The sequence below is a fragment of the Budorcas taxicolor genome, chromosome 21, assembly GCF_023091745.1.
Source record: "Budorcas taxicolor isolate Tak-1 chromosome 21, Takin1.1, whole genome shotgun sequence".
NCBI classification, from domain to species: domain Eukaryota; kingdom Metazoa; phylum Chordata; class Mammalia; order Artiodactyla; family Bovidae; genus Budorcas; species Budorcas taxicolor.
In genome coordinates this window covers 35,769,427-35,793,300 of record NC_068930.1, presented here as the reverse complement: position 1 = coordinate 35,793,300, position 23,874 = coordinate 35,769,427, and the positions used below count along the sequence as shown (strand labels likewise).

The following is a 23,874-nucleotide window of genomic DNA, read 5'->3' as shown; positions in this document are numbered from 1 at the left end:
AGACTTTTATACAGGAAAAGAGATAAATGTATATTTTCAATATGCCATAATTAAATTACAATTCCAATGAAGTGAAAGTGAAAGTCGCTCAGTCGTGCCTGACTCTTTGTGACACTGTGGACTACACAGTCCATGGAATTCTCTAGGCCAGAACACTGGAGTGGGTGGCCGATCCCTTCTCCAGTGGATCTTCCCGACCCAGGAATCAAACTGGGGTCTCCTGAATTGCAGGCGGATTCTTTACCAACTGAGCTATCATGGACTGTACAGTCCCTGGGGTCACAAAGATTTGGACACGACTGAGCGACTTTCACTTTCACAATCCCAGAGCTAGTATTTAAACCCATTCCTGGGTCCAGAGCCTATTAGGTTGGTGCAAAAGTAATTGCAGTTTTGCATTGTTGAACTTTGCCCTTTGATATTGGAATATGGTTATGTTATACATCATTTTAATGCACATTCCTCACTTTATGTTTTTTGCTAATGACTTATTACTTGCTGTTTATTTTATATTTATTTTAGACCATAGAAATGACGTTAGTCAAAAAATAAATTCAAGCAATTTTTTTATTCAAGTGCAAAATAGAGTGTAAAGCAGTGGAGACACTTGCAACATCAACACATTTATCCCAGAAATTGCTTAACAAATGTACAGTGCAGCAGTGGTTCAAGAAGTTTCGCAATGGAGATTGAGAGCCTGGAAGATGAGTGTAGTGGCAAGCTATCAGAAGTTGACAATGCCCAATTGAGAGACATTGTTGAAGCTGATCCTCTTACAACTACATGAGAAGTTGCTAAAGAATGCAACATTAACCATTCTATGGTCATTTGGTATTTGAAGCAAATTGGAAAGGTGAAAAAGCTCAATAAGTGGGTGCCTTGTGAGGTGACCAAAAGTAAAAAAAAAAAAATGTTGTTTTGAAGTGTCTTCTTGTCTTATTCTGCACAACAGCAGCAAACCATTTCTTGATCAAATTGTGACATGCAATGAAAAGGGATTTTATTCGGTGATAGGCAACGACCCTCAGTGGTTGGACCGAGAAGAAGTTCCAGAGCACTTCCCAAAGCCAGACGTGCACCAAAAAAGGTCACGGTCACTATTTGGTGGTTTGTTGGTGGTCTGATCCACTCCAGCTTTCTGAATCCCAGTGAAACCATTATATCTGAGCAGTATGCTCAGCACATTGATGAGACGACTGAAAACTGCATGCCTGCAGCTTGCACTGGTCAACAGAAAGGGCCCAGTTCTTCCCCCTCCATGGCGACACCTGACTGCATGTCGCACAAACAAAGCTTCAAAAGGTGAACAGATTGGGCAACGAAGTTTAGCCTCATCTACCATATTCCCCTGACCTCTCGTCAACTGACTACCACTTCTTCAAACATCTCAACAACTCTTTGCAGGGTAAACATTTCCACAAACAGAGAATGCAGAAAATGCTCTCCAGGAGTTCATCGGATCCCAAAGCACAGTTTTTTGTACAACAGGAATAAACAAACTTGTTTCTCATTGGCAAAAATGTGTTGATTTTAATGGTTCATATTTTAATTAATAAAGATGGGTTTGAGCCTAGTTATAATTATTTAAAATTGACGGTCCAAAGCCACAATTACTTTTTCATCAACCTAATATTTGTATAACTAACAATGTCTGTTGCTTCCCAAATGTTAAATGTGCAATAATATATCCAAGACTTAGTAGGCACTGTGAAAAAATAATTTTATTTTTGTATTTTTTTGTATTATTGTATTTTTTTAACCTCATGAGATTTGTTACTGTAAACGTTGAGTTTATAGTTTTTACTGTCTTCTTACAGAGACAGGGAAGAACGATTGGCAGCACTCACAGCTGCTCAACAAGAAGCTATGGAAGAGCTACAGAAAAAAATCCAGCTCAAGGTAGGAATATTGTATATTTTACTTTGACATTTTAGAGCTGTCTTAATATAGCATGGGATTAATATTTTTTCTTTTTAATTGTATAAAAATTGGATTAATTTGTGTTATTAATTTTTGGAGTTATGTGGTTTGTCCATGATCATTTCCAACTCAGCTATCTGAAAAAAATTATTCTAACAACATAAAGCCATTGAGGGAAAAAATTTAAAGAATTTTAGCATTTCTTTGTTTTATTAAGTAATTTGTTAATGAATCGAGGACATTACTATTAAACTTTTAATATTTATAGACCTCTAATAATTTAGAAATAAATTAAAATATTGTCTCAGTGCTTATGAATCGCATAATTATAGCTTGGGAGATGATGATAAGCTGATATTTTCTAGAAAGTCTTTGCCATTGGTAGTTTCTAGCAGTGTGAATATTTTACATTATGTCATAATTATTTACATGTTGGGGTTTCACAAGGGTAGTAAATTCCATAGAGTAGAGGATCCTATATTACTGTTTGTTAAATCTAATGCAGCAAATACTTACTGAATCTGGTGGTAGGCATAGGGATACAGAGATGAGTAAGACAGGGTTCTAAGTTTTAAGAAACTCATAATCTAGTGTGAGATTCAGATGCTAAGCAGATAATTTCTATATGGAAAAAGATAATCATGGAGTGTCATGAAAATACAGAGGAGGAAACACATAAGTTGACATGAAGGGTTTCAGAAGTCAGGAAAATAATTTTAGAGGATAATTTCTAAGCTGAATCTTGAAAGAAAGATGAGTTGAATAGATAAGATGGGTGGGATGGCACCCAGCCATATAAAATGATATAAGCATGAAATCAAAAGTCTGAAATAGTATTTTTGGGTTTTTTTTGTTTGTTTGTTTTCTGGGAAGTTGTTGGAGATGATGTGGGTAGAGGTCTGTGTCACGATGGGCCTTTTCTGCTGAGGATAAGCTTGATCTTTATGGTGGGGAAACATTTCCCATGGTATGTTCCACGAAGTGCTTCTCATGTATGTTATGGTCAAAAAGAAGTGTAAAATGTTGCTCAGTATAAGCTAGGTTTATTTCGTCAGTGCAGAGTGACAAGCCTAGAGCCAGTAAGTAGCTTTAACTTACTATTTTACAAAGTTATTTGACCACAGAAACTCTTCTGCAAAATGCTTATTAATAACCCAGAGTATAATTCCATGGAGTACCCTTTAGAAAATGTTACTATGCATAGGGGATGATAAAGGGCTTTATATATATTCTTATCATCAGCGTCCAATATTGAATTAAGACATTCTGTTATTTTAGAAAGTTTAATGGAAATACTGCTTTTTCAAGTTCTCAGTGTAATGAATAAATTTCTATATTTTTACACTTTAATTTTATTTATAGCATGATGAAAGCATTAGAAGACACATGGAACAGATTGAACAAAGAAAAGAAAAAGCTGCCGAGTTAAGCAGTGGACGACATGCAAATACCGATTATGCCCCCAAATTAACCCCTTATGAAAGAAAGAAGCAATGTTCTCTCTGCAATGTCCTGGTAGGTTGTCAGTATCAGTGTTGTGATGAGATGTTACAATTTATTACTAAAGTTTGTTAAACTATGGATATATATTCTCCAGTCTTAAAAGTCGTACAAGGCATGTGCTGAGTACCATGAATTTCTTTAATGATTTTTATGCAAAGTAAGTATAGATAGTACAGAAGCAGTATCAGCTTTTAGGAGTAGCAATGCAAAGGACCAAAGCATGCAGTTGCTGCTCAAATGGATGTTTACCTAATGATACTAATGATATTTTAGCCTAATGATACCTAGGTCAATATTTTGGGATATTAGGACCACAAAAGTAAAGCAACATTTTTCAGTGCTGAGACTTGAACCTTTATACTTAGAAGAAATGATACCCTGTTAAGGTTGGCTTTGAAGACAAGCCTTTTTTATCATCTGTCTTCTAGAGGAGTCTTAGAATTGTATTCTAAAGAAAACATTTTTAAGACTAATGTATAAATTGTAGAGTGATTGCAAGTTGCGTATAATATACTGGATAGAATGTATAATATTTTAAATAAAATATAATTAAATGTTCACTACATTGCTTTTATATTATGCTTTTAGATCTCTTCAGAGGTGTATCTTTTTAGTCACATTAAAGGGAAAAAACACCAGCAAGCTGTGAGAGAAAATAGCAGCATCCAAGGGCGTGAACTTTCAGATGAAGAAGTGGTAAGCTTTACTTTGGTTCATTTACATGTATTTATTGAGTACCTTCTATATTCTCTTCTACTATGAAGAAATCCATGTTCATATGTATCTCTCTGATTATCTAAAGCTATATTTAGTAACTACTACAATATAATATGGGCTTCCCTGGTAGCTCAGTGGTAAAGAATCTGCCTGCCAATGCAGGAGATGTGGGTTTGATACCTGAGTTGGGAAGATTCCCTAGAGGCAGAAATGGCAACCCTTTCCAGTATTCTTGCCTGGAAAATCCCATGGACAGAAGGAACCTGGTGGGCTTTAGTCCATGGGGTCACAAAGGAGTTGTACATGACTTAGCAACTAAACAACAATATAGTATACAAATAACTTTATTTTAGTATGTATATTAATAAGAAACATAGAAATAGGAATTTAATGCTGTTTATATAATTTCAGTGCATAAAACGGGTTTATGGATATATACACTACCATGTGTGAAATAGATAGCTTAGTGGGAATCTGCTATATAGCACTGGAAGCTCAACTTGGTGCTCTGTGATGACTGAGAGGGGTGGGGTGGGGGACAGGTGGGACAGAGGTTCATGAGGGAGGGGATATATGTATACATATAGTTGATTCACTTCGTTGTACAGCAGAAACTAACACAACATTGTAAAAAAATTATACTCCAATAAAAAAAAAAAGGTTAATAAAAGGTTTATGATATTTTGATATTTTAATAATCTAAGAGTTGTTCAGTGATACTCTGTGTTTGTTAGAAAATAGCTAACAATATAAAAATCATAGAAATTGAGAATTTTGTATCAATACAGTACGTAGGGATTTTTGCAAATGCATTATTTATGTACCTATAATTACTGTTAACATGGAATTTAGATTTGTAGAAGTATTTTTATAAATGTTTTAATTTGACTGTTTTTGAGATATGGATGATACTGCTAACCTCTTAATTTGTTGGTTCTGTATGTACTACGCAAATTTCTAAAGGTACCCAAAGATGAGAAATTCATGTTTTTCAGGCATCCCTTAAGATATCCAGGAAAGGTTATTATGGTTCTGTGAGGGCAGTACTTGTGTGTAGGTGCTTAACTTAAAAAGTGAAAATACGTGTTTAACTTTTTTGTTTTAATTATGGTATATATTAATAGAACACACAGATTTAAAGTATATGACTCAATGAATTTTTACATTTGTTCCATTCATGTCAGCACATAATCTTGAATCCTGGAAGGCTCCTTCATCCCCTGTCCCAGTTGTGCCCCACCCCCCAAAGGTTAACTAGTCTCTGACTACCCTCAGATAGTCTTACACTGTTCTTGAATTTCCTATAAATGATGTCATACAGTATATACCTTTTGTGCTTGGGCTTCTTTAACTTATCCTTAAGTCTGTGAGATTGATCCCTAATGTTTATGTGAAGCTATAGATCATTCTCTTCCTTAGCTTTTTGTCAGTGCCTTCCAGACAAAGACCTTCAGGAGCACGTCTGCAGTTGAGCAGAACTGGGCTTATTGATTTGTTACAAAAAGAAAAAGTGCACACTATGGGAAGTTGTAGAGTTTCTCAATAAGGTGTTGGAACGGACTTATTATAGGAATTGGGTTTTTGCTTAGGTGATTTGGATAGGGGAGAGTATTCAAAGACCTGAGACTTTGCTCTGGATTGGATACTGTCAGGAAGTAGAGGTAATTTTGTGGGTTTTTTTTTTTTTTTAATATATTTATTTATTTGGCTGTGTCTGGGTCTCAGTTGTGGCAGGCTGGATCTTCCTATCAGCTCATGGAATCCTTTGCTGTTGTGCACGGGCTTCTCTCTAGTGGCGGCACGTGGGCTCTAGAGCCCGCAGATTCAGTAGTTGCAGCGTGCAGGCTCTCTAGATGTGGTACATGGGCTGAGTAGCTGTGGCACGGGCCTAGGTGGTCCCCAGCAGTTCCCAACGGACCAGGGACTGAAGCCATGTCCCCGGCGTTGGAAGTTGGACTCTTCAACGTTTGGACCGCCAGGAGTCCCTTTTGGTTGGTTCTTAATAGATCTTACCTAGGTAGGAGGAACCGGAGAAGGCAATGGCACCCCACTCCAGTACTCTTGCCTGGAAAATCCCATGGACGGAGGAGCCTGATAGGCTGCAGTCCATGGGGTCGCAAAGAGTCGGACATGACTGAGTAACTTCACTTTCACTTTTCACTTTCATGCATTGGAGAAGGAAATGGCAACCCACTCCAGTGTTCTTGCCTGGAGAATCCCAGGGACGGCGGAGCCTGGTGGGCTGCCCTCTATGGGGTCACACAGAGTTGGACACGACTGAAGCGACTTAGCAGCAGCAGGTAGGAGGAACAGAGCTGCTGTTTTCTAAGTTTCTGATATGACCAATGTTTGAGGAGAAATTACACCCGGTTAATTTGACTCACTCCTTCTAAGGATTTTTGCCCCTTGAGTTCCAACTATTTTGACAGCTCTAAACCGAATTCTGTCTCCTCAGCTCAGTACGACTGCCACTTTCAGCTTTCACTGTTCTCTCATGCCAAAAATTGGCATAAACACTTAGGGCAAAATCCAGAGTGAATGTGGAGCTCACCTCCTGTGCTTCCCTCCTGTTTAGGGATCATGGTCTCAAGTTCTGGCTGTGTCGGCTGTTTTTAATGCCTTCAAGTAGATCTTTTGTATATTATTTGCAGCTTTTGGAGTTCACTGTGCCAGTTCACTGTGGCTGAAATTGGAAGTCTTTAAATGTTTAATTTTTGTATATCTTTTGTTTGACATAATGCTTGTTGCATAGTAAGGCATTTAAGAAAAACTTACTGAAATAAGTTGAACTGTAAGGTTATACAGAATGGCTTTAAGTACCAAATAATAAAGGTGAAATAAAAAATGGAACTAATCATCTATTTAGTTTACCAAAAATAATTTTTTACCTTTTACTCAGAGTGGGTATTTTAAGTATTATGGGATTTTTTTTTTTTTACTTGAATCATTCATGTGCTTGTCCCCATTCTCTACTTAACTTTGCTGTTTATAACTAGAGTCATGTGAATGTGTGTTCCGCTTTTTAAAAACCCTAAATTGTATCGTTAATTAAATTTGTTCTTGGCTCTGCTGGGTCTTCTTTGCTGCGGGGGCTCCCCTTCATTGCAGTGTGCGGCCTTTTCATTGCAGTGGCTTCTCCTGTTGCAGCTTCTGGACTGGAGAGCACAGGCTCATTAGCAGTGGTGCACGGGCTAAGCTGCTCCACGCCACGTGAGATCTTCCCGGGTGATGGATCAAATCCATATCCCCTGCATTGGCAGGTGGATTCTTCAACACTGAGCCACCAGGGAAGCCCCATTAATTAGAATTTAATTAGTCTCTTTAAAGAAAATCTTCCACTTATCAAAATTATTTGTAACTAAGTTCTCTTAATAAAAAAGCTAAATATTCTATTTAATTTACCAAAAAATTCTAAAATTTTGTGCAGCACTGCAGCTATGTAACCTGAAATCTAAATTTTATGTGTTTTTATCTCATTGAGAAAAATAGATAAGGAAGGGATATTTAATTCACGCATTTACTTTGGAAGAAAAATATATAGTATTATATAACTTTTGTAGCTACTAAAGCATAGTTTGATGTTTAGCTGTTGTGATTTGAGGTTTGATTGAAATATTCATTTTGTGTACTGTTTCAGTTTAGAAGTATTACATTTTCTTTAAGTTTTCACTTCATTCATGTAGTTATTTTTGGTAATAGCCCCTTTTTCCTCAAATCAAGTGTGCATATGAGTTACATGATATATAAAGGGCATTTTATAGTTACTCATACACACATTTCATTTTTAATCAGTGAGGGTAACTATAGTAAACATACTTGTCCTACTTAAAGTTATTACTTGTCATCTGTGATGTCTTTATATTATATACACCTTATCTGTGACCCTTCTTCTTTGACATATAAGATTTTATTTATACCACCTCTGACCTAATAAAATTGGACCTTTGACCTTATGCACTTGACATATCAGATAACTTACTCTTGATCTCTGACACATTTTGTTTTAAGCCTGTTAAACATAATAGGTAGCTGCCCAGCAAGAAAGGCTTAATGTTTTGGGTTTTTATTGTAATTTGACCAGGAAAATTTTTCTTGTGTTTCTTGAGACTTCACAAAAAAAGCTACTATATGTTCAATTTTTTTTCTCTTTCATCATCTTAGAATCCAAATGTTTAAAGAACATGATTTCTAAAGGACAAAGAAACTGGTACTAGTTTAAATATATTCCAAAATTTAATTTTTTAATGCAATACTAGAGAAATAGTAAACTATTAGTTTTAATAAAACTCTGATTTCTTTTGTAGTCCTGTTTTCACATTCTCTGAAGAAGCTGATAGTGGTTTTCACAGGACTTATATAAAGTACATTTAATTCTGTAAAGAGAGTGAAATTTAAAAGATTTTAAAACTTTTTAAAATTTATGTATTTCTGTGTTTGTGAGACTCCTTGGCTTTAAAAGCATATAAATTACACTTGTTTATCAACTCATGTATTCACATATAGAGACAATAAAAGTTTATTTTCATTTAATTAATGGAAAATATAAAAAGAACTTTTATGAAGGATCTTAATTATAATTTATTGGATGTTTGCAATCAAGTGTGATTTTACTATTCCTAAATTGGTATTTCTGCTTGGTAAACTATACTAGATAGGTGATTGAATGAACATTTTAGGTAGTGAAAATAGAAAGATATCATTGTATTTAATGGAATGTAAGCCAGTCTCTTTGGTTCCAATGTGTCCATGATTGATGTGGAAGATGTAGTAGATGTCTCCCAGAATTGATGGCAGTCTGAGAAATAATAGTAAATACTTGTGTTTCTACAAAGCACAAGTATTTGCTATTACCTCTTTTTATAATCATGTTTAGGAAAACATCTGCCTTTCAACAGCAAATCAAGTCAAATTTTAAAACCTACAACTCATTTAGAAAGGACCTTCATTTTCCCCCTATACCTCAATAAGTACAATTATGTTTGAGAAATGATGTAAAAAGCATCTACTGTTTCTTATAGGACATAGTTTCCATTGCTTTCCTTTTCTCTTTAATAGGATGGGACATTTTTTATAGTTGTTTATGTATATAATTCACACATACAAACGGCTGATTGTTAATGTGTGTATTTCTTCTAACTTTTAGAATTCTTATGGTAGTAAATTCACTTCCATTATACCTGATATGTGCAGGGAATACGTAGCTAGCTATAGCTGATTCAGTCTTCTTCGTTGATTCAAGGAAGAAATTTTAAGTAGACAGTCAATTTGTTTAAATCTTAGTTTGATCCAGCAGTTTAAATAGTTTCCCTGGTTAGTTCCCAGACTCTTTTATAACAATCCTCAGTCCCCATCCTCTAGCATGTCCCCTTAAAACGGCATCTGTGCATATCAGAGTAAGAGTATGGCTTATGTAACCCCACGTTAGGAGGAAAAGTTGGGGTCTTACTACGTAGTATCTTCTCTTTCCTGATTTCCAGGATGAGTTCCTAGTTAACCTGGTTACTTAGTGTACTCACGGCCACTGATCCTAAAGGGTAGCTAGTGAATTCCTGGTCCTTTCTTTCCACTTGGACATGGGCGGAGCATGAGCCATTTATTTGTCTCTTGCTGATCAGGCCACCCCTGAGGTCGCTCTGCCTTCATTTCTCTGAGATTTTACCATAGCCTCCATTCTGGCTCATGGCATGCCAACTGGCTTCTACCACCTAAGAACTAAGGGCATTTGGGGAAAGCTTTTATTTTAATCAACACCTAATTAGGTTCTTTATCTGAAATTCTGTGGCCGGTGTTTTGGTTCCAAAGTAGTTATTCACAGAGGAGCAGGGAATGCCTATCTATCTCTGATCAAAGTTACTGCATTTTAGTAATAATTATTCTGTCAACTTGGCTTCTCTTGCATTTGGCAGAGTAGGCACATCTGCAGTATCAGGAAAAATCACAAAGCTATAAAACAGAATTTTCACAGTCCTGTAATTTAGCTCTCTCTCAAAAAAGTTTTTTTTTAAGTTATGAAGTATTTTAGCATCAGAAAGTAATGTAGTAAACCTCATATTCCTGCTTCCTAGATGATTAGGTAATAGCATCTCTTTTTTTCTTTATATTTGGTAGTATAGGGGAAAACATGAGAGTCAAAGTGTGGTGGTAGTTTCAGGTTCCGGAATAGAGCTTAAATCCTCATGTTCCACAACAAAACGTCAGGAGCCAATCCTAAAATTGAAAAATGTAGAAATAGCAACACAAAATACATTAGTATAAAAGAAAAAAGATAAACTAATGAGCTAAAATCTTTGCCTCTGGATTTGAGAAAGAAATGGGGAGACCAGTAGGAAATTACTTTCTTTGAACTGTGTTAATTATGTGTATTGGGTAACTTTGATAAAAGGAAAAGGATTTTAAAAAATTAAAGAAGAAATAGAACAACAGAGATGTGTCCATGTTGCTTGGGACACATTTTTGTTCTTTTGGTTCAAGATTAAAATTAGATAAATGAATGCATCTGCAAGCATAAGAGACCACGATAGTGAAGTTGAATATTTTGGCAACTTACATCCTTAGTTCTTTATTCTTTTAAATTGTTGCAATAACCTTTGATGCCATTATAAAAAGGAAAATACTGGATTCCATTTAATGCCACTTTTAGATTTGGTCAGGTAGGTGATGTATTCTTAATTTCAGATTGGCTTTTTAGCTTTTTTGGTATTGTAGAACAAATGAATTAAAGCATGTATTATTGACTTTTGCTAGGGTTTCATCTATTCTAACCATACTATAAGATTTGGGGTACAAAGTAACCTTAGATTTATGCCAGTAACTAGTTCAGTGACTTGGCATTTTATGTTGAATAAAATTAAGACTTAAAAAAAAATTCTGTTTATTTTCTGATTTGGAGGTTTGTTTTTTTTAAACAATTTATGTTTCATAAATGGCTCTTATCAAGGTAAAGAAGTTCCCTGGTTTTGTAAGATATTAAAAAAATAAGTAGGCATTAATTTTTATTGAAACTTTTGATCTTTTGGAAAGGTCACATTTTCCTTTAATTTTTTTGATGTGATATATTACGTAATGACTTTTCTGATATTAAGCTTACTTGGTCTTGATTTAAAGATATATAGTTGAATTTGTTTTGCAGATATTTAATTTAGATTTTCCTTTCTCAAGATTATATTAGCTTCATAATGTAAACTGGCTAGTTTTTCCTATTTCTTTTTTTTTTTTTGTACTCCAGGATAGGTTGCATAAAATAGAAATAATCTTTATTTGAAGTCTTTGTTTACTTTCGACTGGATGGAGATTTGCAGTTTTATAATTATTTTCTCCAAAGAATTGAGTAGATATCATTTGCTGTCTTTTGCTTCTCCTCTTACTGTGGTCAGTTTGTTCTTCATTATTCTTTTTTCAAAATTGTTTTCGTTTTCCCTCTACTTTTCAATTTCTACATAACCTTTACTGTTAACTTGTTAAGAACATCCTGTTTGTGTTTTGATTAAGATTGCATCAAGGTAAGAGTAGACATCTTTTAAATATTCTTTCTAGAAAATTCCCTTACGGTGCAGTGGTTAAAATTTCACCTTCCAATGCAAGGGGCGTAGGTTGGATCTCTGGTCATGGAGCTAGAATCCCACATGCCTCACGGCCAAAAAACTAAAAACAGAAACAATATTGTAACAAACTCAATACTTTAAAAAATTCTTTCTTTCCATCCAGCTACATTGTTTGTCTACTCATCTATTATATCTGTATGTATGTATCATTTAATACTTTGGCCACCTGATGCAAAGAACTGACTGGAAAAGACCCTGATGCTGGGAAAGATTGAAGGCAGGAGAAAGGGATGCCAGAGGATGAGATGGTTGGATGGCATCACCGACTTGATGGACATGAGTTTGAGCAAGCTCTGGGAGTTGGTGATGGGGACAAGGAAGCCTAGTGTGCTGCAGTCCATGGGGTTGCAAAGAGTCGGACACGACTGAGAAACTGAACTGAACTGATCAGTAGGAAGGTACATAGTTTTCTTTATTTAAGCCTTAAGCTTTCCTGCTGGGCTTATTTTGTTTCTAAATAATTACTGAATTTTACAAGTATTTTGAATTTCAGTTCTTCTTTTAAACAAAGATATTTCCAAGGTTTACAAATCAGAGTGGTGGTAATGCTGTTTGTACGAATGCTTGTGTGTATTTAAAAGTGTGAAGTGATTCATGAATTTGACTGTTAGATATTTTGCATAGGGACTAAGATGAGCACTACTTTTTGTTTTTAATTTCAACTTTTATTTCATTGTGGTCGTAGATTATGGCTTATCTAGGTTCTACTTTGGGAAATTTATTGATATTCTTTATATCTTCATACATTGTAAAATTTTAATAATATTTTTTTCTCTTTAGACATATATTTATCAAATTTGTTCATTGTTATGAAAATAGTCCTACTTTTTTAAACCTGTTTTTGTTCTCATTAATACCCTTTTCTCAATAATGAAGACTGCCAGTATGCTATTATTATTTATTCATGCTTCCTTGTATTCTTAAAGTCAATTTTTGCAATATATGTATCCTGGAGTTTACTATCATGGTCATAATTATTTATACATTTTTCATCTTACTGATCAATTGTACCTTTAAAGAATATCAAACATCCCTATTTCTTATTTAATGCTTCCTAGATTATTATTTTTCTTTTTGGTATCATCTTATTATGGCAAACCTAGTTTGGGTTTTTGATATGTCCTTGTGTATTCTTCCTCTTCCCTCCCCTTTATAGTTTTATTTTTGCATCTAGGTCTATTACTATAAAAATATGCTTTTATTTTAGTGGTTTTGGGCTCTATAAAAAAGTACCATGCTGTATGTTATTTCTTTGGACTTAACTCTTTTCTATTCGATATTATAGATTAATACAAATTGGGAATTTCCTGCTGTTTTAAGGCACTTTGAGATATTATTGTTATACCTTAAAATGTACTTACTTCAAGTTTACAGTTCAATGAGTTTTGGCGTATTCATAACCCATGATCAAAATAGTAAACATAATAGTCACCTCAAAAAGTTGCATCATGTGCTATATCTTTCCTGATTTTCTGCCTACTTCTGTTCTGTCAGTTTTTGAGAGAGGGATATGGACTCTTTTATTTTAATTGTTACTTTTCCCATTTCTTTTGACAGTTCAATTGGTTTTTGCTTCATGTAGTTCAAAGCTTTGTTATTAGGTTCATAAATGTTAATCATTGTTATGTCCACTTGATTAATTGACCCCTTTTTATTATCAAGTGACCTTTATTTCTAATAATACTCTTTGCTACCTTGTGTAATATTAGCATAGCCATTCCAGCTTTCTTTCTTATGCAGTGTTAGAGTAGTATATTCTTTTCTATCTTTTTACTGTAACCAAATATTTATATTTTTACATGCATCCTTTGGTTAAACATTTAAACGTTAATAGACATAAAGGAAATGTTTCTTCTGGTGCTGTTGACTATGATACGAGGATGTCTACTCTCTTAAGCCCTTGTCACCCCAGGCTGTGAAAATCACTCAACTGGGAGGTCTGATGCTATGAACATTGTCTCTGATTTTGTATTGAAAGGGTGATATTATTTGTGTTCGATGATAATATTGTTACTAGAATATTATTGAAATGATTTCTAAGAATGAGGCTTGATACTATGTATGTGAAACCTTAGAATTCTGCAAAGACATCTTTTATTATAAGCCTTGGTTCAATACAGCTAAACCATTCTCTGCTGTAGTATTGAGCTCAGACCTCTTCCCATCTTCACAGCATAATAAATTAATAAGCTTGTTGAACTCTGGGCTTTTCTTTGAGTCATCTGTTAAACCTCAGATTAGATCAGAAAGGAACATCAGAGTCTGAAAAAGAAGTCTTTACCTCATTTATCATCTCCACCTACCAGAAACTGATGGAGTATTTGTAATTGTCCCTGAGTGGCAGGGGGACAGATGGTGGACTATCATTCTATCACAAGACGGCCTTTTCTCTTTTCCATGGTGCCTGTTTCACAGTATTTCATTAGCTTCATTTTTCTCATCCATCACTTCGAACAATATAATACATAGATTGTAATAGATAAAAACATAAGTGTATCCTACACCTGTAGAAAGGGACCTGGGAAGAGTTGACTCTTTTGTATTATTAAAATAGCCTATCAAGTTTTATAGGTTGTCATTGTTGAATGTGTTTAATTTTTCAAAACGGTGCTGCCACAAAGGGTATTATTTTGATTTTTTTTAAAGGCATTACATTTTAGATTTTCTTAAATTTACTGTTTGACTAAATTTAAAATTGTATTTAAATATAATGGAACTCTAAAACTTTTTTTTAAAGCACTTCTTCAGCACCTGCTTGTGTACTCTGCACTAGTCCAGGTGCCAGGGAAGCAGAGATAAATGTCACTTGAGCCTATCTCTTCATTTTGTGTTATCTCTGGTAAATTTCATAGTTTCATGAATCTCTAAACATACTTATTTAAATATGAGTGAACTAATTCTTATATATGGTACTTTCACTTTTGAATCATGTTTGGATGATAATTATAGACATTTTGGTATGGCTAGTGCCATCCAATAGGTCAGTAATTATAAATCAGCTTTCCTCTGAAATCTTTCTGGGGGATAACCTGCTGGAATGGCTTTATGGAAGAGTGTTATAAGCCAAAATAATAGTTTGCTATAGATTCTTTCAGTCTTATTCATAGTAAAACTCTGGCTCTTTAACGTAAGCTGTTAGCATAAGCCCTTGGCACACTTCATATTGAATTAAATGTTAATGAACTAAATGACGGGCTTCCCTGATGGCTCAGATGGTGAAGAATCTGCATACAATGCAGAAGACCCTTGTTCAGTCCTTAGGTGGAGAAGATCCCCTAGAGAAGGGAATGGCAACCCTCCCCAGTATTCTTGCCTGGAGAATCCCATGGACAGAGAAGCCTGGCTGGCTACGGTCCACAGGGTTGCAAGGAGTTGTTCACAACTGAGTGACTGATGCTTTCACTTTTTCACTCTCAAACTAAATGTTACCGAGCTAACCTGTCATTTATTATTTTCAATATACTATATCTGTGAGGGTGGTATTCAAGATATATGATAAAGTGCTGTCTAAAAATGCCATGTTGTTTGTAGTTGAGTATGTTTTTATTTCTTCCCTTCTTTCAGCTGCTTCTCCTTTTTCTCCTGATTTTCCTTCTTCTTCTTCCCTTCCCAAACACCTTCATTTTCCCAGTCTGCCATCTCTTCTTCACCTCTCATTTTTCTTACCATCATTCTCTAAAGAAGCAAGAAACCAAGTTCCTACCCTCCGGACCCCTACACTTGCCCAGTTTTTGTAGAAGACAATAGGAAATATTGTAAAATGCCTTGTGTTTATCTTACTTGTTGTCCCAGGCAGGCTTAAAAGATTGGAGTGCCTCATAATATTTTAAGAATTTAAGAGAAAACATTATTTTTTTCTGAAATTGATTAATATCATTGGATTTTAGATTACAAAGTTGAGAAAGTACAGGATGAGGTTGAGAGAAAAATGTTTTTCCAAACAAAATGTTGAAAACCCTTGCATTAATTTCTCATCTATTTAGATTTGTAACTTGGCATCCACCCTGCTCTTTTTTTTTTATTCCCATCCTGCTCTTGAAAGTAAACTTTTGGCTCCAGAGAAATATGCCTTTTGAGCGTGACATTGGATTTCTATAAAGAAACAGTTTTTATTTTCAAGTAAAAACACATTTTGTGTTACTGTAATGAAACTGTGGTTCTTTTTATTCAGAGAAGACATATTTAAATCTTTTGATCTAGGAAGAGTAATATCCTTAAAAATTCTCATTTGTATATTACAATATTTTTAAATACTGGGAAGCAACTTGTTTTCTTCAGTGTAGCATATTTTATGAAATGTATTTATTGTGAGGTGTAACACTTGAGAGAGCTCTAAAAATTATAGTTTAATAAAATCCTATGTGTGTCATTTATATTTTCTAGCTCATCAACTATTTTTAGAACTTTGACATTGTTTCCCAAAGATCATGAACCTATCTATAGCTTAATTTTTTCCTGTCTCTTTTAAAAAATAAAGAACCTTCAGGAGGAGTCTGATAGAATATCAAGGTCATAAACTTCATTATGAATTATTTCGTTGAATATAGTAAATTATGTTAGAAAGGCCAGTGCTTTGGTCTAGTATGCCATAAAAGGTAATTAAAAGAATAAGAAGGGTATAAACTTTGATGAGATCATCTGTATAGGTATTAGTTTCCTTATATGCATTGCTAATATTTCATATTACAGTAATGTTGTTTAAATAAGTCACAATTATGACTTTAAAAGTAGATTTAAATGTGTGTGTGTGTGTGTAGTTAGCCATACTTAATTAGATTTTGGACTTGAGACATTGATTTATTTTATTATTTTTTTAATTGGAGTGCAATTGCCTTTCAGTGTTGTGTTTCTGCTGTACAACAGTGATCAACTATACATATACATTGATTTTTAGAATGTTAGAAAATGGGGAGCTTTAGAATTTTTTGTCTAATGCTTTTATTTTACTAGTGAGGAAACTGAGGCTCAGAGAAGTGACTTAGCCATGAGTTGTAGAGTTTATCCTGGGATAGCTCTCTTGACTCACAGTTCAGTGCTGTTTCCACAGCACCAATTTGCTTTTCTGTTCCTAAGGAAAAAACAGTGTCTCTTACTAATGCATATGTAGAATTAGCAGTCAAATAGAATGGCCAATGAAGACTCATTTCTGACTTGTTAGTAGTAGAGTAGTGCTTGCACTGAGCAGGATTCCATAAGGCTAAAAGTTGTGTTTTTAAAAATTCTTATAAGAAAGAAGGCTATGCAGAGGCCTTCAGATGGTTTTTGGTCCTGATAATTCATATTTTGGAAATGAGTCATAGGCACATTTGAGACACACTGCATCCCAAAGTGTATACTTTGCTTTTCCTTGTGCCTGTGGTGTAATAATTAGGATTGTGAGTAGATACCAAAAGATGAGTGTATTTTTACATAGTTCTATCTATTCTTTCTGTGGTACAAATGAGCCTGTAGAAACTGTAACCTTATACAAATCAATTCTATTTAAATAACTTGCTTTTTCCTTACATTTCCTTATTAGCATTAATTTTACAGTGATTACAATATTAATATATATCAATTGTGGAAAATTTAAGAAAAACTGAGGTTTGCCTACTGTTAATATGTTGATCTAATTTGCTGCTCTTTACCTGTGAATATCTTAAACACTTGCTTGTATATAAACTGCATTACAAGGATTAAAATTTGAATTTTTATTTACCATTACTAGTGCTTAAAACTAATCTAACCTTTCTAGTACCATATTAATACATGTGCCATAATTTAGGTTATCAGTTCCCTACTGCTGATATTTTGTTTTAAATCTCACTGCAATGAATATATTTGTAGAGAAATATTGTTGTACCTTTAAATTTCCTTATGGTAATTTTGTGGAAGTAAGTTATTCAAAGTTTATTTTTTTACTGAGCATTTTATTAAATATTAAGTAGACTGGACTGTGAAACTGTTTGGTTGTTCATATTAGAATGGAGGCAGGAATATCAGTCTCTTAAAAGCTCAATTTTCAGATGACCAGAACTATAGATAACTTTAAGCAAGCAATATTTCAGGTAAAAGGAGATGAAATTGCTGTATTTGTCTTATTGTAGCCAGTTCCTTGGGATTTTAAGAAAGGATGTCATCAAGGATTATTTTTTTGCAGGATATTGTCTCCTTCTGTCATTAAAATAGATGTCAAACTGGTAGTCCACTCTCTTCAGCAATTGAGTAGTGCACAAACATGTAAATTTCATTATGAGACTAGTTCTTGGACGCTTGAGAGATAAGAATATTGTAATTTCATTTACTACTATTGGCAAGCCAAACATGTAATTTTTAAATTCATGTGTGTAAATTATTTTTCTTTACAAGATTTTCTAAACTGATGGAGAATTTTCTAAACTGATGGAGAATTTAAAACACTTATAATTATAGACAGAATAAGATGACAAACCTCCATGTACACATCACTCACCCCTAATACTGATAAACTCATGATGCATCCTGCCTTATTGAACTTTTCCAATCACTTTGCCCAAATACTATTTTGACATCAGCTCTAAATATCATTTCATAAGAGCTATTTTAAAATGATTTACTTTCTACTTACACATTTACTATAAATGAGAAAATTAAAAATGCATCAGTCATCTAGTGACAGGTTTTAGTATTTTGCCATATTTTCTTATAGTCATTTTATGTACACATGCATACACATAAAAATGCAAAGATAAAAACATAATTAATATAAATTTTTGTACATAATTGCATTAATTGGGAAAGACAAAAGACTAACCTTCTGTAATAGTGACAAAAATACAATGATTTTTTTTTCTTAAACATAGATCTTTATTCCTCACAATAGAGTCCTGAGGTAAGCAGTTCTAAGTGGTCAGCGTGGCTTTATGCCATGTAGTTTTTTCAGAGAGTTATCTTCTGTTGCTATCATTCTCTAATACAGTTCTAATGTTCAGAGCTATGTTACAGGCCCTTTTGTGTTCCACTTTGCAGAAGGAGAAGAAAATGAATGGGTCTTCAAATATTAAACATGTATTCATAGTCCACTGGTGAGAATTCAGTCGCGTGGCTACCACTAGCTACAAGAAGAAAGGGTGGACTTCCTTGGTGGTCAGTCGTTAAGACTTCGCCTTCCAGTGCAGGGGGTGCAGGTTTGATCCCTGGTCAGGGAGATAAGATCCCACATGCCTCATGGCCAGAAAACCAAAACATAGAAACAGTGTTGTTACAAATTCAGTAGAAGACTTTAAAAATGGTCCATGTTTAAAAAAAAAATACTAAAAACAAAGAAGAATTGGGAAATCTCGTCCCTAGCAGAATTATGTGACTTGCTAAAGCTCTGTTACTGTGCAGTGTGTAGTAATTCCTCTATACTGTCTATTGCCTGCTCACAGGTAGGCAAATCTAGAGACTTGCTCAAACTAGGCATTCAGCCCATTTGGAAAAACTGTATTTGGTGTGAGTTCTTTCATCAAGATGAGCATAATGTCTCATAGACTTTCTTTTTGTGGTACTGACATATTAGCTTTTGATGCTTTTAGCTTTTGATTTTAATGGATACCTAAATCCGTTAATTCATAAATATGGGGCTATTCAAATTCTACATTTCACTTTCACTTATTATTTGGAATACATTTATAAAGATATTCCTTCCCTCATCTACTATTTGGTTACTGATTAGTAGGTTAAATTTTTTTATTTTTACCTGTTTCCAGTATAATGAATTCCCTAGTATCCTAGGAAACAGTTATTTTTAAATGTATATGATTATAAACTCTGGAATTTTTGATGGCTTTCCTTCATTGAAAATTTTTCTTTTTTTTAAAGCTCAAATTATGCTATCTGTTGGTCAGTGGCAGTCTCTTAGAGTTTGCTCTCAAGTTCTTTTGACATAAGCCTGGTAGAATTTGTTAGTTACTTTGCTACTTGATATGGCAAGACGTTTAGTTTATAGTTAGCTGTTTCATTAAGATGTCTTGATTACTTTTATTGTGAAATGATATTTCAAGAGCATAAAATATATGTGATGTGTGTGTATTTTATACACAAACATGCACACACATGCATGCACGCGTGAATGTGTACTAAGTCACTTCAGTCATGTCTGACTCTTTGTGACCCCATCGACTATAGCCTGTGAGGCTCCTCTGTCTATGGGATTCTCCAGGCAAGCATATTGGAGTGGACTGCCATGCCCTCCTCCAGATATACATACATATATACGTTTACATAACATACGTTTTGGAACCCAAGAAGAGAAAATGTGTCACTGTGTTCCACTTTGCCCCTTTTTGTTTGCCATGAAGTGATGGGACTGGATGCCATGATCATAGTTTTTTGAATGTTGAGTTTTAAGCTGGCCTTTTCACTTTCCTCCTTCACCTTTATCAAGAGGCTCTTTAGTTCCTCTTCACTTTCTGCCATGAGGGTGGTATCATTTGTATATCTGAGGTTGTTGATATTTCTCCTGGCAATCTTAATTCCAGTTTGTGCTTCATCCAGTCCGACATTTCGCATGATGTACTCTGCATATAAGTTAAATAAACAGGGTGACAAATTACAGCCTAACATATTCCTTTCCAAATTTTAAAGCAGTCCGTTGTTCCATGTCCGGTTCTAACTGTTGCCTCATGACCTGCATACAGGTTTCTCAGGAGAAATACTATCTCCTTTACTTCATCCGACATTATGTACACAGCAGTCTTAGAATAACATTACTAATAATCCTACTGCCGATGTTAATTACTGAGAACAGGTTAGAATTCTGTTCATGTTTTCCTCATTCTCATCTTTTTTAATAGTAATTCTGTGAAAAGTCTGACATACAACCGTATAAAACTATTTCCTTAGCTTTTAATCACTAGTTTAGTCTTAGTTCTGTAAGTATATATGAAATATTTACCACTAGTCCTCATGTCTCTGTCTCTATGTTGATTTTCGAGGCTTATTCTATAGTAGATTCTTCAAGGAAGGTCTTATGAAAATAATATTCTCTTTAGATTTTTTAAATGTATTAATAACAATTTATCTGTGCTTTCTATACCTGAAAGCTGGTTTTACTGGGTATAAAATCCTTAGTTCACATTTCTTCCTTTGACAATTCTAAATAAATTTATAGTAGTCCCCTCCCAACCTTGGAGGATATATTCCAAGACCCCAGTCCCAGTGGATGTCTGAAACCATGGATAGTACTGAATGCTATATATACAGTTAATCCTTGAACAACACAGATTTTAATTATGTGAGCCCATTTATACATGAATTATTTTCAATAAACACAGTACTACATGATTGTGGCTGGTTGCATCTATGAACATGAAAGGCCAACTGTAAGATTATGTGTAGATTTTTGACTGTGTGGGGATCAGCATCCCTAACTCATATTTTTCAAAGGTCAGCTGTATTGTCTTTTTCCTATGCATAAATACCCATGATAAAGTTTAATTCATAAATTAGGCAAGTTAGAGAATATTGAAATTGCCAGTGTCACTATTCTCATGCTTAGAAGTCATTTTTAAATAAAATAGGATTACTTGAACACAAGCACTGCCATACTACAATCCATGTGATAACCTAGATGGGTACTATGTGACTAATGGGTGAGTAGCATATACAGTGTGGAAACACTGGAAGGGGAAGATTTACATCCAGGCCATGTAGTGGGGTAGTGTACGTTTTCATCATACTTCCCAGAACAGTACCCAATTTAAAACTTATGAGTTTATTTCTGGAATTTTCCATTTAATATTTTTAGACCATGGTTGACCACAGGTAATTAAAACCACAGAAAGTGAAACCAAGGATAAGAGGAAACTACTATACTTCATTTTGTTCTGGCATAAAATATTGCTGTCAAAAGGCCTGGTGATAATCTAACTTTTTATAGATTTTATTTTTAGATTTTATAATATTATATGTTTTGTTATTAGCCACTCTGGGTCAGTATTTTCAGATATGTGGTGTACTCTTTCAACATTCAGTTGTATTCTTTTTTAGGAAAGTTTTCTTGAATTATATTATAGCTCTTAACATTTGATTTGTTGCCTTGTTTTGGTTTTCTTTTTCAGGTGCTCCTGTTTGCTGTATATCTTTGCCTATCTTCTGTATTTCCACTTACTCTCAAATCATTTTTATTTCTTTTGTTTTAGGTATTTTTCTCCCTTTTGTATTTTTAGTTGTCTGAGGAATTATTTGCTGTGTTTGTTCACTCTTTTGTCTTCTATTTTATCTTCATTTCTTAAATGATATATTTTCTTTTGCCATCTTCACTGAGTTTTGTGACTTAAATTCTGAGTCTTTGAAATGGTGGTCTGTGTTAGAATATTTTCTATATTTGTTTTAGCTTATTTTGAAATAGAAGGTTACATACTTATCTTTTCTGTGTATGTTTTTTTGGGGGGGGTGTTTTCATTGTTTGTAGTGTTGCTATTCTACTTATTTGTTTGTTTTTAATAATATTGTCATATGAACTGGATACCTTTGTATTGCTTATTTTATGTGGAATTTGTTTTATAAGACCTTTATAATGAGTTGTGATTCAGGGTACCTATTCTAACTTCTTAGAGCTCCTTCTATTGTTTTTGTAAAAAATATAGTGACTTGCTTTCTAAAATTTCCTAGTTCTGTTTGTATCCAGGCATTTCCTCCCTTTGTTTCTGTTATTCCTAGTTTGCTTAATTAAATTCCTTCTTTAGCAGTTTTCTTTGTGGCTTAGCTTTGAGAGGTCATAGGGCTTAGCCTGGGCTTCCCAGGTGGCGCTAGTGGTAAAGAACCCACCTGCCAATGCAGGAGACAGAAGAGATGCTGGTTCCATCCCTGGCTCGGGAAGATCCCCAGGAGGAGGGCATGGAAACCCACTCCAGTATTCTTGCCTGGAGAATCCCCATGGACAGAGGAGCCTGCTGGCCTACAGTCCATGGGGTCACAAAGAGCTGGACACAACTGAGCAACTGAGCAGGGCTTAGCCTTCACAGACTGTTCTGACCTTCTTAATGCAGGCACCTTTCACTCACTTGCCATTTCAGTGATCAAACCTCTCTCAGTTTTAGATGCTGTTCTCAGATTGGCCTGTTGAACTCTACAGTGAAAAATGATTTCCATTTTAGAGTTCTGTTCTCAGGTTCATGATTCACTCTGACTGTTTTCCTCTGATTTCTCCTTCAGAGACACTGAAACCCTGCTGATCTGTTGGTGGTTTGTCCTAACCCACTCCTGCTTGGAGGCTGTGGGGATCCCTTGCCACTTACTTGTTGTAAATATTTGCTATGGGTTTTGATTTTGCTGTCCAGTTGCTCTTTCTGTTTTATATGGTGATTCAAAGAGAATCTATAACTTTATTACCACTGCCATCATCTTCCCAGAATCCTCATTATAAGTGCTTTAATGGCTAATACTTCACAAGTAGAAATGCATTATAATTTTCTAAACCACTTCTTAGTGTTGAAAACCTCCTTTGTGCATGTTCTCCCTCTTCAGAAACCATCTCAAAACCTTCCTGTGTAGTCTTCATGGTTTTAATGGAAATATAACAATTAATTATCCTGTGTCACATCCAACAGTGCGTCACCAAAAGGCAGTCTCTTTCTTACAGAAAGTGAAAATGTAATGCAACCCACTAGAAGCAAATCTCTGAAACCTTGAAAATTAGAAAAGAGACATATTTTAAGTCACATAAGACAAAATACAAACAAATGGTTAAGCATATTAATATAAGTTTTTCAGCTAACAAATTGACCGATTTACAAAACAAAACAGAAATACTAGGTACTGGCAAACCACTTGTGGGGGCTTATTCTCATTTTGGTTGTTTTGGAATACATATGAAAAGCCTCAAAAATGTGTGTAATCTGTAGCCCAGAAATTGAAGTTCTGTGCTTTGATCATAAAGGAATAATTTAAATTTGTTAATGCTTGTTTATTTGGCCACATCAGATCTTAGTTGCGGCATATGGGTGCTCAGTAGTTGTGGCATGTGGGCTCACCAGCTGCTGTGTGCGGGCTTAGTTGCCCCGTGGCGTGTGGGATCTTTTCCCAGCCAGGGATCACACCCACGTCCCCGCCATTGCAAGGTGGATTCCTAAGCAGTGGACCACCAAGGAAGTCCCTAAAAGTTTAGCTATATTTGTTTCCCTAGTATTTA

The 23,874-nt window shown here is 34.7% G+C and overlaps 1 protein-coding gene across 1 annotated transcript in view; it reads left to right on the top strand.

Moving 5' to 3' along the window:
* The window catches only part of SCAPER (S-phase cyclin A associated protein in the ER), a 353,763-nt gene that overhangs the window by 92,831 nt on the left and 237,058 nt on the right, over positions 1 to 23,874 (top strand). The window contains exons 16-18 of the mRNA XM_052659727.1: positions 1,818 to 1,899; positions 3,283 to 3,435; positions 4,012 to 4,119. Coding sequence (XP_052515687.1) covers positions 1,818 to 1,899; positions 3,283 to 3,435; positions 4,012 to 4,119 — 343 coding nt within the window. The remainder of the gene's footprint in view (positions 1 to 1,817; positions 1,900 to 3,282; positions 3,436 to 4,011; positions 4,120 to 23,874) is intronic.